Genomic DNA, 13,220 nt, shown 5'->3' on the forward strand with positions numbered 1-13,220 from the left:
ACTATAGTTCCTTATCTCTTCGTATTTGTTGCTATTGGCTGATTGTACATAGCAATTAAGTTATGATCTGATTGGCATTATGAGGTGTAATGGTAGTGTCATTCGGGGACGAATGTTCCTAAGGGGGGGATAATGTAACGATTCAAAAAAAATTTTTTTATATAAATAAGAATAAATAAGTATTTAAAGGGCGTAATTGTCCTTTCACGTTTTAAATGAATAAATAAATAAATAAATCAAAAACAGATTTGTATTTATTTATTATTTGACTGATTTTTGAATTAGTCTCCTAATCCAAATAGTCCTCTCTCTCTCACGCTCCTTAACTCTCTCTCTCACGTTCTCCATCTTCATCACATTATTTCTGCCAAAAATATCAACAGTTTTCATGCTTGAAAAACTCACAAAAATTTTCAAGTAAAAGAAAATAAGTAATCAAAACGTCAAGGCTAAGAGAGGTTCGTCGAGAGAGGTGTGCGTTGAAGTGAATTGGGAGTGGTTTGGAGGAGTTTTCCGGGCAGCAACATTAAAGTTTGAACATCGATTAAGGTATGGGTTTCTTCTCTCTTGGCTCCTTTCCCAAGAGGCCCCTTACGATTCAAGTTATTCATCTCGAAACTAAGGCTGTTTCCCGTTGCATGCCCCTGTCACTAGCTCCCAATGAATTTTAGGTTGGGTATGATTGCTGGTAGATTTAGGTGTATATTATGTTTTCGCGATGAATATGATTATGTTTGTGTACTTGGAATCGTATGAAAGGCAACCATGTTTTTCTTGAAATTATGTGTAAGTATGTTACAGTGAATGAGGTTCTTTATGTAATGCTCCAAAAGTTTAATGTAATATGATTGTATATTTTTCGTGAATAAAATGGGGTAAGACGTGAAGTTCATATGAAATGTTAGGTGGCTTGATTGAGGGAGTAATTCTTGGTTAGACGAATCTATAAAAAAAAAATATAATGTGTAATTAAAACATTATGAATGAACCATGAAATTTCCCTAAGAATTAATGTTAAACTTGATGAAAAAGTGAAGAAAAATCGTAGAATAAATTTCCAGAACTTGAAAACAGACTTTAAAAGAATCTGGAAATTTTTGAACATCAAAAGAATTAAAAAAAAAAAGTTTTGAGGCCTGCAGGGATCGAACCCAGGACCTCCCTGCAGCATGCCTTAATTAAAAAAAAAAAATGGGGCTGGCAGGGATCGAACTCGCGACCCCAGCCACGCGCGAAAAAAAAAAAAAAGAGATTTAAAAGGGAATGCTGGGGGCGGGGATCGAACCCACGACCCCCAGTTCGCGAAAAAAAAAAAAAAGGGAATAAAAGGGGATGCGAGGCGTGGGGATCGAACCCACGACCTCAGAGTTGAAGGGAGGGGTACAAATATTAAGGAAATAAAGGTGAGGCTGTGGGGGTTCGAACCCACCACCTCACAGCATCCATTTCCAGCGAAAATAAGAGAAAAATAAAGGGGGCTGTGGGGGTTCGAACCCACAACCTCCCTATTCAAGCGAATGTAATTAAAAATAATAATAATAATAAATTAAAATTCTAATTAAAGTTAAAAAAAAAAATTAATTCTCTTATGTAAACATTGAGATTAAATTTAGAATTTTGATTAAAAATAGAATACTAATTCTTTTATGTAAATATTGAGATTTAAATTAGAATTCTAATTAAATTAGAAAATTATTCTTTCATGTAAATGATTGAAATTTAATTTAGAATTCTAATTAAAATAGAAAATGTATTATGTCACGAAAATGTTGAGATTTAATTTAGAGTTCTAAATTTATGAATATTAGAACTAAAATCAATGAAAAATATAAATGATGTCCAAATAATTCAAGATTTGGGTTCTCGTGCCCAAACCTCCGTATTGATACATAAGTCATACGTGAGTAAAATATTCAAGAATAATGTAATCTACTTTGATCAAAAATCAAGATCTTGGTATATATACAAGATACATAAGTCTTGTAATACATAATCTTAGGAAAATAAGAATCACTTAACGAACTATAAACGAAGCCCCATGGCTTGTATGTATAGACACATAAGTTTAACATACGTTCAAAAAAAATAAGTGAACCTAAGATGTACGTAATGAAATGAAGAATGTGGTGACAATCATGATGTGAGGCTAATGTATATGGAGAGAGCAATCTCAAACGAGCCTAAGTAAATGTTACCAATACGTATTCATCAATGAGGGTGTAAGATAATGAAGAGACCAGTCTCTATAAATAATTTAATGAAAAAATATTGGGTTTAAAACACTTAATACTAATAATGAGATGAGAAATCATCTATTGAGCTATGATGCCCTCATACTAGAAGACAACTTCCATGATGTATGAGTTGGATGTAATGGAACTTTATACTGAGCACCGATAGGCTAGCTATGAGCGGTGATGCCTTCTTTCGGGAAGGGCGGAGGTTCACGTAACTCTCATGAGATGAGACTGTCCGGCTTGCCGGGTATGGGTCTCCATACATCTCCTAGTCTTTGAACCTATATTGCCACTATAGGGATCTGGCGGGGTTAAATTCCCATATACGCTAGCATGTTATTGAATCGCTTTGGCCGGTGATTCCACCTCTTTTCGGTGTGGGGAAGACACTGGATTTCATGATGCTCACATGATCTATGTCGGTTAAAGTTAAAGTTCCCAATGAATGAATGAGGCCAGCCTCAAATGAATCATATAAAGAAATGAATGATACCGAAGGTGTTAGGATAGGATAATCAAGAGGTGAGCTAGATTTAGGTAATGACATTAGGTCATTCCTGATCATTGCACAGCAAACCCGATGAAAGTCTTAAACTACATCCTAGGTATAGCTGGTGTTCGCACTGGCCTATGAATGAATTGAAATGAAATACGAACGAATGAATGAAGCAGGCTCTGTGTTTGCTGAAGAAGGCTCCCTAGTTGAGGTCCCATATGTTGAGCCCTCATTTTGGGAAGTCTTAAGGTTAAGTCTATGATAATAAGGTCTCATGGTATATGAATGAACAATATGAAAGAAACTATGTGCTATATGTTATGTGTTATATGAAGATATTATGTGTTGTGTGCCATACAATAACTATAATGATGCATGTCACTCTCGTGGCATAACCTTCCTAATCTCATTTTAGCAAGTCCACCGACTTGACTTCCAAAAATCATGTTGTTAGGAAAGAGCTATTCTTTCTCATGCATGTCCCTGGTGTGTGCTTGCATATACCCATACTTAGTACAAGTGTGTACTAATTCCATACAAACATCTACTTTTAGGTGCAGGCACAGGTGTACGGTAGAGCTACAAGTTCTTTGTTGCAGCTATCTGGACGTCAGCATTCATCCGGAGTTTGGTAGGTCCTTATGCCTTCGAGGATGCTACTGTTTTACATTCTAGCGTAGTTTTAGAGTTGAGCTAGTGGAGCATGTTCCACTAGCGTTTCTTTCCTGTTTTGGTTCAGACTTTGTATTGGTGCTATTTTGGCCGATATACAATTAATATTTAATGAATTATTTCTTTCAGTTGCTTATCTCTTAAATGTTAGATGGTTGATGATGAACGATTACGAAATGTTAAGAATGTTCAGCAAGTATGATTAAAGAATCAAAAATTCCAAATTTTCCGCTAAAATTAATCTATGTAAAGTAAGAATGACGTAAGTAGGCTTGTCTGCGACCTCTGAGAGGTCAACGACGCCGGTCTCGTCTGGGATCTAGATTCCGGTCGTGACAGTTTTAGTCATTGATTATTGAACATATTTTTCTGGCAGAAATAAGTCTCCCACACCAAGAGGCATCTGTGATGGATGCAACCCTTCCACCTCAACTAGAGGTCTCGGGTTTTAGTTAAAAAAAAAAAAGGAAATATGTATTCATTCAGTAAATAGGCAACTCTCTATCAAGAATGGGAGCCAGAGGCAATATGTCTGTTCCAAAAAATAAAACTAAATAAAAGAGAAATCCTCTCCAAGACGTGCCAATTTCAAAGCCCCTTTTGCAATTGGTGATATAAAAGAAGCTGGCCGTTCCTCATCACTGCGTTTAACGATCTCTCATCACTCTAGTTTTCCGGAGTTAAAAAAGCTTGAAATAAGAGAAAAACATAGATTGAAATGACAGAAAAACTAAATGTTTTTTCATCCATGCATATGCTTGTATTAAATCTGATCAAACTTTAATGATTCATCTTTGTAGGTACACACAATATATCTTCAATCATCTTGACCTCGACAAATAAGTCTTTCACGTGCCGAGAGGACAAGTTTCCAATGAACTGATTAAGAAAAAAAGTAGCACACTGATAACAAAAATTTCACATATCCAATTGTTTCAGAAAGTTTAGAAAAAGGATGTGAGCTCTTGCTCATAAATTCATTAAAAGTTTCGCACAAATCACTAAGAGTTGAAATTAATTCAAATACCTGACTTATTGCTGAAGATCCTTCAACTAGCAGAGGTCCTCCTCCATCTTTTGTTTGCAAGCCTGAATGAACAGGAACATTCACTGAGAAAGAGATGCAAGCCTGAATGAACGGAACATCTTTTGTTTGCAAGCCTGAATGAACGGAACATTCACTGAGAAAGGGATGCAAGCCTGAATGAACGAACATCTTTTATTTGCAAGCCTGAATGAACGGAACATTCACTGAGAAAGGGAATCAGATTCAAGTAATTGGAAAAAGCATGATGATGTATTGTAACTTTGAACATGACAAGAGCATACCAGATAATAGTCAAGGAGATGAATTTCTATCCCAATCTGGAGGCTGTATTGTAACTTTGAACGCATCATTTGCCATTTCATCATGCTGAATTGCTTGAATTTCCTCGGCTGAATGAGCAACATCCCAGCTACACCTGTTTACTTCAATGCTTTTCAATGATACAGCATCATCAAAATGAGAAGGGATTTTCTCAAGACACTTACATTTGGTTAAAACCAAACGTTCAAGCAAAGGAAAAGCATCCTCGGAGACAGACCACCGTGTAATGTTGAGGTCCCCCAGTTCTAAGTATTTGAGTTCACGGAACTCTGAGTCATTCACTTCCCATTCATCCCCTTCAAAGGCTCTGAGAAGTAACTTAAGAATCTTTAAGTTTGGAAGCTCTCCTATACTCAGGATTTGACTCCATGGTAGACGAAACTTTGACAGAGTCAGTTCCCTAAGTCTTGAGGGAAAGCTAAAGACATGAGGAAGTTTAGCTGGATAACTGTTGGAGACAATCTTGAGGGATTCAAGGTGACTTAGAATGTCTAATCTCGGAAAAGGAACACACTTTCCTTTCACTTTCTCTGAATAACCAAATGTACCTGAAAATATGCAACTCAGCTTTCTCAATTTTGGCATCTTTCTCAACAGCATCTCTGTATCTTCACCGTAAACAAGATGTGGCGTGGAAAAGGTTTCCAAATTATCTAACTGAGAGTCCGCAAGTGATTCGCCCATGTTCTCATGCAAACTAAATGAAGCACGATGAGTTACATGTATATTCCTCATTTTAACCATCTTTAGAAGTGAACTAGGTAGTATCACCTCTCCTCCCAATCCTCTTATCACAAAAGTTTCAAGATTCCAAAGATTAGCTATACATGAAGGAATTGAATTTCCACCAGTTTTAGCAGCAAAATACTTCAAATGAATTAGAAATTGTATTTCACTGGGAAAAGTACCACCAATGTTGACGGATTCCAAATCCAACACCTTAACAAGTTTGAAGCTGTTAAAGATGAAAGAGACATCATGCGGCCATAACAAGTTATCTGAATCAATCACATTGAAAAGCAAAGAGCGAACATTTGAGCGAGATGGCTGCCACAGATCAATCTGATCCTCAGAAGAATGAACAAACAACCGGTAATCCATACACATTTCAGGAAATGAATCCTCTCCACTGAATCTGTTCAAAGAAAAAATAATGAAAATGAGAGTTGATATAAACAATAATACGATAAAATCAGTATAGTTCTTTATACCCATTGATATGAAGAAGGAAATTCTCCTGTTTGGACTTCTCCAAGCAGAACTTATGCAACAGATCATGAACACGACATGTTTTGAGCTTTCCATTGGGTCTCTTCTCCACGCCCATGACTAAATTTCTACTAATAAGATCTTCCAAGAGACATTCTGCGGCATCTTCTAGTCCATTTTCTTCATTTGCTTGTACAAAACCCTCAGCTACCCACAACCGAGTCAACTTTGAGACATGAATATCCTTCCCCTTTAGAAGTCCTCCAAAATAGAGAAAACAAGGCTTCAGCTGTTGTGGTAAATTCCTGTAACTGAATCCAATTATAGACATGCTCTCTTCCAAGCTATCAATATTCAGCAAACATAGACTTTCTTCTATTTCCTTCCACAATTCTGCTTTTATTATCTTTTTCTCTCTGAGAACACCAGCAACTAATACAATGAAGAGAGGCAACCCTCCACATATTTTTGCTATTCGAAACCCCACATCAACAATTTCAGGTGGACAACTCTTCCCTTGAAACAGCTCTTGCTGCAATAATGTCCAACTCTCATCATCTCTGAACAAGCGAAGATGATGAGGTTCACTTTCACATTTAGCATAATTGGCAACGCTACTCAGACGGGTTGTTAGAATAATTCTACTTCCATTCCGAGCATCTTTGAAGCACATATGTATATTGTCCCACACTTTATCATCCCACACATCATCAATGAGAATTAAGAATCTCTTGGTCAACAAAAATCGGCGCAGCTCATCAGCTAATTCACCATCTTCTTTTTCATTGCGATCATTAGGCTCAAGCACACCATTCAAAATGGCTAGCAACAAATCTCTCCATGAATATACTTGAGTCGTGCGACACTGAGCACGGACATCAAAGTGAGAGGTGATTACTGGATCATTGTAAATCTTCTCGGCAAGAGTAGTCTTACCAATTCCCGGCATCCCAACTAATGAGACGACATCTAGCTGACGCGAACCTCCAAGTAGCTGCATCTTCATTTGGTCCATCGCCTCCTGGAAACTCTCCATTTCTTCATCTGATCCTGGAGTATTAGCTGATAAAGACGGCACAAGATGAATTGAGGTCTTTCTAATTTTGAGCACTGCGACATCTACCTTTTTTCTTTCACATGTTTCCCTAACAACTTCATTTACAAGCTTAATATTCTCAACAGCTTCAGAAATCCAACAAACTTTGTACCAGAGTGGATAAGAATAGGTCAAACACGAGTCCATAACATACTCTGCCTTGTATGCCATGGCGGTAACTCTTGTTATAAGACTATAAACTTCATCATGCTCATCGTAGATTTCTGGGAAATGATCAGTCAACGTTCTTAGACACAATAAGCCCTCCTTCAATGGCTCAATTTGGCATTTTAAGTCGATGACTGACTCAAGCTTAGAACTTAACATCTCATCCAATTTTCCCAGGAAGCAATCAAGAAATCCTAGTTCATTTATCTTGGGGAAGCTATGACTTGAAAAATCTGGAACTTTGAGACAAATCATTTCGACCTCTGTCTCGACAAACTTAAGCAATTGCTTGACATCAGAGAGATATAACCTGTAACACCAAGAAGGTGCAGAATCCCTGATGGGAAAGAGACAGACAAACTTTATATCTTGAACACGTTTCACAAGATCTTTGAGCTCTTGATGCATATCACGATGCTGTACAATATCTGCAATAAAAGAACCCAAATAAAATAGTTTGCCTTTGATTTCTGGAATCTGTTTCTTCAAAAAAGGAATTGAAAAGGCATCAAAGTTGAGCAGCCAGTCCTGGTGTTTCGATAAGAATCTAATAAGGTCTTCGCCATCTGTCATGTTGTAAGGTGATGCATCCAGAAATTGAAAGCATACTTTTCTGATCTCTACCTTGACAGACTCAGTCTCAGATAATAAAAGCCCAATTTCCTCAGTGCTTCTTCTTTTGATGATTTGTGCTATCTTGTTGGCAGTCACTTCAGCATGCATTAAGACATTATGGACTGTGTGTTGCCTGAGAACGAAAAACTCTAAGATAAATAAGCTCTTCATGAGAACTTTTAATCAGATCCAGAATGTGAGCTTTCAAGGTGGCTTTGTGCTTCTGTAGATCCATCAAACTTCTCTCACATCCGATAAGCTTGAAAGCCACCGTCAAAAACTGAAGAATTAGATTGCTTTTGTTGCTATTCGCAGATTTGGCCTCAATTGCAGTAGTTCCAAATTCACTGCACTGAGATAGAGTATCAACAAGATGAGTTAACAGGAGCAACAATCCATCATAGAACTTTTTAACATCATCTGCAACTGTAAATGACAAATCAGTTTCATGCTTCAGTAGCAGATTGTCAATAATATATTGGTGAAAATCCATGATAACTAAATTCATGTTGCGGTAACCAGAGGATGATTTCTCTGAGGAGTTTAAGTAAGAACCAATGACCTCAAAATTAATAGGAAGAAAGTTCAGCAGATGTATCTCAGTTGATGAAGCACAAATGGTAGAACACATCTGTCTAATTGCTGCCTTAATAAAGTTGAACTTTAGAAGCAATTGAAAATGTGAGCGATTCATTTCCCTGACGAAGTCTTCTCCTCTTGGATAACATAAAAGATTTTTAACAGCTGAACATGCTTCGTTAGTCACAGATTGGATAAGAGTTAAAAGATCAGTTATCTTAGGTTGCTGTTTGCACTGATCCAATGAATCCATGAGAAAATTTGTCACGACTATCAGCTCTTCTAAAGCATAGTCAATCAGTTTAAGACTATCAGCTCTCAGGAGAAAGGTTGCTTCACTGTTACGTAGTTGAATCATTTTGATTACTAGATTGACATGATTAAGCTTCGGCATCAAAACAAAAAGAAGATCCTCATCATAGGCGTTGATGACTAATGCCGCCTCAAACACCAGATCTTCAATAAGTGACTGAAGAGAACTGAATATTCTGAGTTGAGTGCCTCCATGTTCTATGCACCGTAGAAAATGAACACTGTTAAGAAGTTCTTCTTTGAGCCCCCAAATTTGACAACAGTGTAGATGCACCTTTAGATCCTCTAGTAGAACATTAACAAAATCAAGCATACATTCGGAATTCAATGTAGTCTCTGATTTTGATGATTTTAACGCTGTCAAGAGGTTCTGCGTTAAATTAGGACTTAAAGAACTTCTCAAACTGTGCAACTCATAACTGATCATATCTATATATTTGTCGATCCATTTGAAACGTAGTTGTAGTGCAGTATAAGCTACATTCTCAACATGGATGAAGAAATAATGCATACTCTCATGCTCAATGCATCGACTTGCACTTAATATGAAGAAAGCGCGTAGATATCGCAGCTTCACAAGGGTAGGATCCTTTACATAATCAAGCAAAAAATCGACAAACCTCACCATCTCCATAGTAGTGATTTGGCTAGATGACTTTGAAGCTTCGATTCTTTCAGCAATTTTCTCGGGTTTGAGCATTTTCAGCACTTCTGATATCATTTTTCTACCTGATATTATTGGCTTTGAAGCTGCTTCGACTCGCGCAGCAATGTTGTTGAGTGTAAATATTTTCAGCGCCTTTGTCATTATGATGGGGTAATGTTGATCCGTGTGAGTACATATCTCAGAAAATCCATCATGAGCTTGTTGAAATAAGGCCCCTAGTTGTGTCGATATCGTGTTCTCAGGGAAAACCTCCTCCAATTTCACCAGAAATAGAGATACACATACAAGTCGAGTTCTAGCATCGTCCAATTCATCAATTATGAAACTATCCAAATGTCTTCTCTTCAGAAAGTCTATGGCACCTATCACTGCACCACACTGTTGAGCCATCTTTTTCAGTTTCCTCTAATTCCAATTCATAAATCCAATCCTGCAAGTAAAGAATAATGATCAGAATAGATGTGTATATATCAAATATTTGGTTAGAGATGCAAATGAGTGAGCATACCTGTGATCTACACTACTCTTAACCAAAATGAGCAATTCTTTGTTGTTGTTTTTTTGTTTGTTGTAGTCAAAATTCATCCTCCAATAATTCTCTTTCATCTTCAATAACTGCACTTGATTCTTTTCATGTGAAAGGAAAAAAATTAGGTACTAATAGACAAAGACTTGTCAATTCTTTTTCTTCTTTTTTCCTCTAATGCACCACAGATAGATGACCAATAAAATATTTGCTACGAGACAAAAGATGCTAAAGGAGATATTGTAAAATATTCCCTCTATCCCATTTTAAATTATATTTTTCATTTTTTAAAAGTCAAACAGTTTAATTTTAATCGATATTTGCGTATGAAATTTTTAATTTTTTAAAAGTGAAATTTATTTATTTGTAAGCTACGTAAAGAGTACTATGCGTCACAATAATTAATAATTCAAAATGTTATTAAAAGGATCTATGAAAAACTTACTTTCAAAAATAAACCTGTTTGAATCTCAAAATGCAAAATGTATCACATCAAATGAAACGAAGGGAGTAATAATTTCCATCAACTTTATTGTCTTTTTAAGCATTGGAATTATTAATTTCTAATCTGGAGTATAAAGTCAGCATCAACTAGTGGTTTCATCAAAATAATAGAAAAAATAATATTTTTTCTGTTTCAAAAAGAGTGATCTGATTTGACTTGATACGGAGTATTAGAAAATAAAGAAAACTTTTAAATCTTATGGTACTAAATTAAAGTTATGTAAAAATGTATTAAACATTGTCCTTCAATTTTGTGGCTTTAACCATGCCATGTGGAAAGTTGAAATTAAAATGTTATAAAAAAAGAGATATTATTCTTTTTTAAACAGACGAAAAAGGAAGGAGAACATTTTTTTTAAACGGAGGAACTATATGTTAGCCTCTGAGTTGTATAAAAAGCTAAGTTCAATTATTAAGAGCTAATTTATTTTGATACTGACTTACTGTATTCTAGGCATAATAAAATAAACAAATTTGGAGTCTATCGAAAATAACTTCTATATATTTTTTAATTTGTGGAATAGAAGAAGTTGAATTAGAAGTTCATTTCGCAAGATGTGTACCTTCTACTTGTTGCTTCAAATTCACTACAACAAAAGTAATCGTTAGCGGCAATTATTTAATTGTCGCTAAATAATGTATTTTTTGCGGCAATAGTCACTCTTTATATATGTCCCTAAATCCTTTAGCGACATTAATTCTAATGATACTTAACTAATGCCGCTAAAGGCTTTCGTACTCTTTATTATTGTCAATATCTAATGCCTCTAAAAGGTTTTTGTTATAGTAACATGGTACTGTTTGTCAATTTTTGAAATCTTACTATTAGTAGAGCCAATCCAACATATCTTGAATGTCAACATGATCCATTGAATTCTTTTTGGTTATCTCAGTCTGACCAACAGACCCTTTAGAACAGTTAAAACACTTAAGAAGTGTTAAACATTTATCTACTACTTAATTAAAGGTATTTCAAAGAGGAATCTAGAATATTCGAAGAGTTGAAGCTAAGGCAAACAACATAATGATAATGCACGTACCAGTGTGTTTGATTACTTGCTGCGCTGCACGTATATCTCATGCTAATTTATATAAATCTGTACAAAATAAAGCATATAAAAAGATTGTAAAAATATTATTTGTTCATAGAAAGATGAAAAACATAACACTTCAGTCTTCAATATTAGGGAAAGATGTAAGGGGAAACATAAATATAAATTGTAGATAAATTTATATTTGTGTATAAGGTGGAAGATGAACTAAAATGTAACGAGTGAACCTTTGGTTTTCCCATTATCTTCTATATATTGAGAAGAAACTCCATGAGCTAGTTGACATATAGCTCTTTGAATAGAATTTTGACCTAAGATGTGTACACACGAGGGTATGGATATCAAAGTAGTGTGAGAAACTTAGAGACGTTGTTGGAATAAGGATTGAATCCACACACACTTGATAAATGAAGAACATAAGAACTTTCAAGAGAAAGAGATGAGAGATCTAGAGAGAGAAACCAATATTTCGTGGTAACATCCCGTGAGTAAATTTCGACGGTAATGGGTATATATATATATATATATATATTAATAATTCAGAGTATTTTAGGTTATAGAGAATAAATAGAGATTGAACCGCAAGAACATTAATATATGACAATACATCAAATATTAATCAGTCTCCACAACCTAACAATTGGTTTATGTTCAGGCCTAGTTTTTATTGGTAGAGCATTTCAAGATCACCAAATACAAGAATTAGAATTGCGTGAATATTTGAAATAAAGTTAAAGTGAGTAAAGATATGGATATGAGAAATGACAGTTATGTCATTTTTGGACTAAGTGGTCGATTATGATAATCAAACATAGATGATCCGAGGGAGGTTATTCTTCAAAAAGCTATAGCTCTTAATATAAAGTAGATCCTGGATCTACTAAGAAACCTGTCAACCTCTCAGAAGACTCTGTATGAAGTCGTGTATATTATGTGATGTTGTTCTCCTACCAAATAGTTCGAAGTTAAAGAGGATAATGAATTAGGATTTGGGATCAAACTTGATAATGTACAAGGTTCAACTAATGAGAATGAAGTTACTTATAGTTCAAAGGGATGAAAATTTTATGTTCAAATTTATGGAATTGAAAATTTCTGAATTTTTGAGTTCAACATCCGTTCAGATTCAGGTTGGTTTAGTGAGGGCTATCACAAAAGTCATTGAATGAGTCTTTTAGTTCTCCAAGATTAGAATATGCAAATGTCTGGGGCATACATGACTTCTTCTAAGGATAGAATACCATGGAAAGACGCCCAGAACTATAGCATGTCGTGAAAGAAGCACATTGTCGTAGTACCTGGTATTCGAAAATTGGTTCGAGTCATTGTCTACCTCTTCTTACGCAGAAATAGCAGTAACGTTCTTATGAAGTGTGTCAAGTCAAAATATGAAAAATCATATCATATCATCATATATTATTGGGATAATGTCCAAGTACCCCCTCAACCTATGCCCGAAATCTCAGAGACACACTTATACTATACTAAGGTCCTATTACCACCCTGAACATATTTTATTAATAAATTTTTACCCCTTTTTGACCTATGTGGCACTATCGTGTGGGCCCAAGGATGGTTGACTTTTTTTTCCAAGTAGTGCCACGTAGGCTAAAAAAGGGTAGAAAATTACTTATAAATTAAGTTCAGGGGGTAATAGGACCTTAGTATAGTATAAGTGTGTCTGTGGGATTTCGGACATAGGTTGAGGGGGTACTTGT

At 35.6% G+C, this 13,220-nt stretch overlaps 2 protein-coding genes across 2 annotated transcripts; both read right to left on the bottom strand.

The window, feature by feature from the left end:
• Nucleotides 1–3,882: 3,882 nt before the first annotated feature.
• LOC138337098 (putative late blight resistance protein homolog R1A-3) lies at nucleotides 3,883–7,979 on the bottom strand. The gene is made up of 4 exons (XM_069297869.1): nucleotides 5,986–7,979; nucleotides 4,939–5,909; nucleotides 4,735–4,868; nucleotides 3,883–4,636 (listed from the first exon to the last, which is right to left on the bottom strand). Exons 1-4 carry the CDS (start codon nucleotides 7,968–7,970, stop codon nucleotides 4,625–4,627), a joined length of 3,102 nt encoding a protein of 1,033 aa, XP_069153970.1. The 5' UTR covers nucleotides 7,971–7,979; the 3' UTR covers nucleotides 3,883–4,624.
• Nucleotides 7,978–10,153, bottom strand: LOC101268573 (uncharacterized). The gene is made up of 2 exons (XM_069297870.1): nucleotides 9,929–10,153; nucleotides 7,978–9,850 (listed from the first exon to the last, which is right to left on the bottom strand). The coding sequence occupies exon 2, from the start codon at nucleotides 9,808–9,810 to the stop codon at nucleotides 7,978–7,980; it is 1,833 nt and encodes a 610-aa protein (XP_069153971.1). The 5' UTR covers nucleotides 9,811–9,850; nucleotides 9,929–10,153.
• Between the last annotated feature and the right edge of the window lie 3,067 nt (nucleotides 10,154–13,220).

The sequence above is a fragment of the Solanum lycopersicum genome, chromosome 5 (genome assembly GCF_036512215.1).
Source record: "Solanum lycopersicum chromosome 5, SLM_r2.1".
Taxonomy (NCBI): domain Eukaryota; kingdom Viridiplantae; phylum Streptophyta; class Magnoliopsida; order Solanales; family Solanaceae; genus Solanum; species Solanum lycopersicum.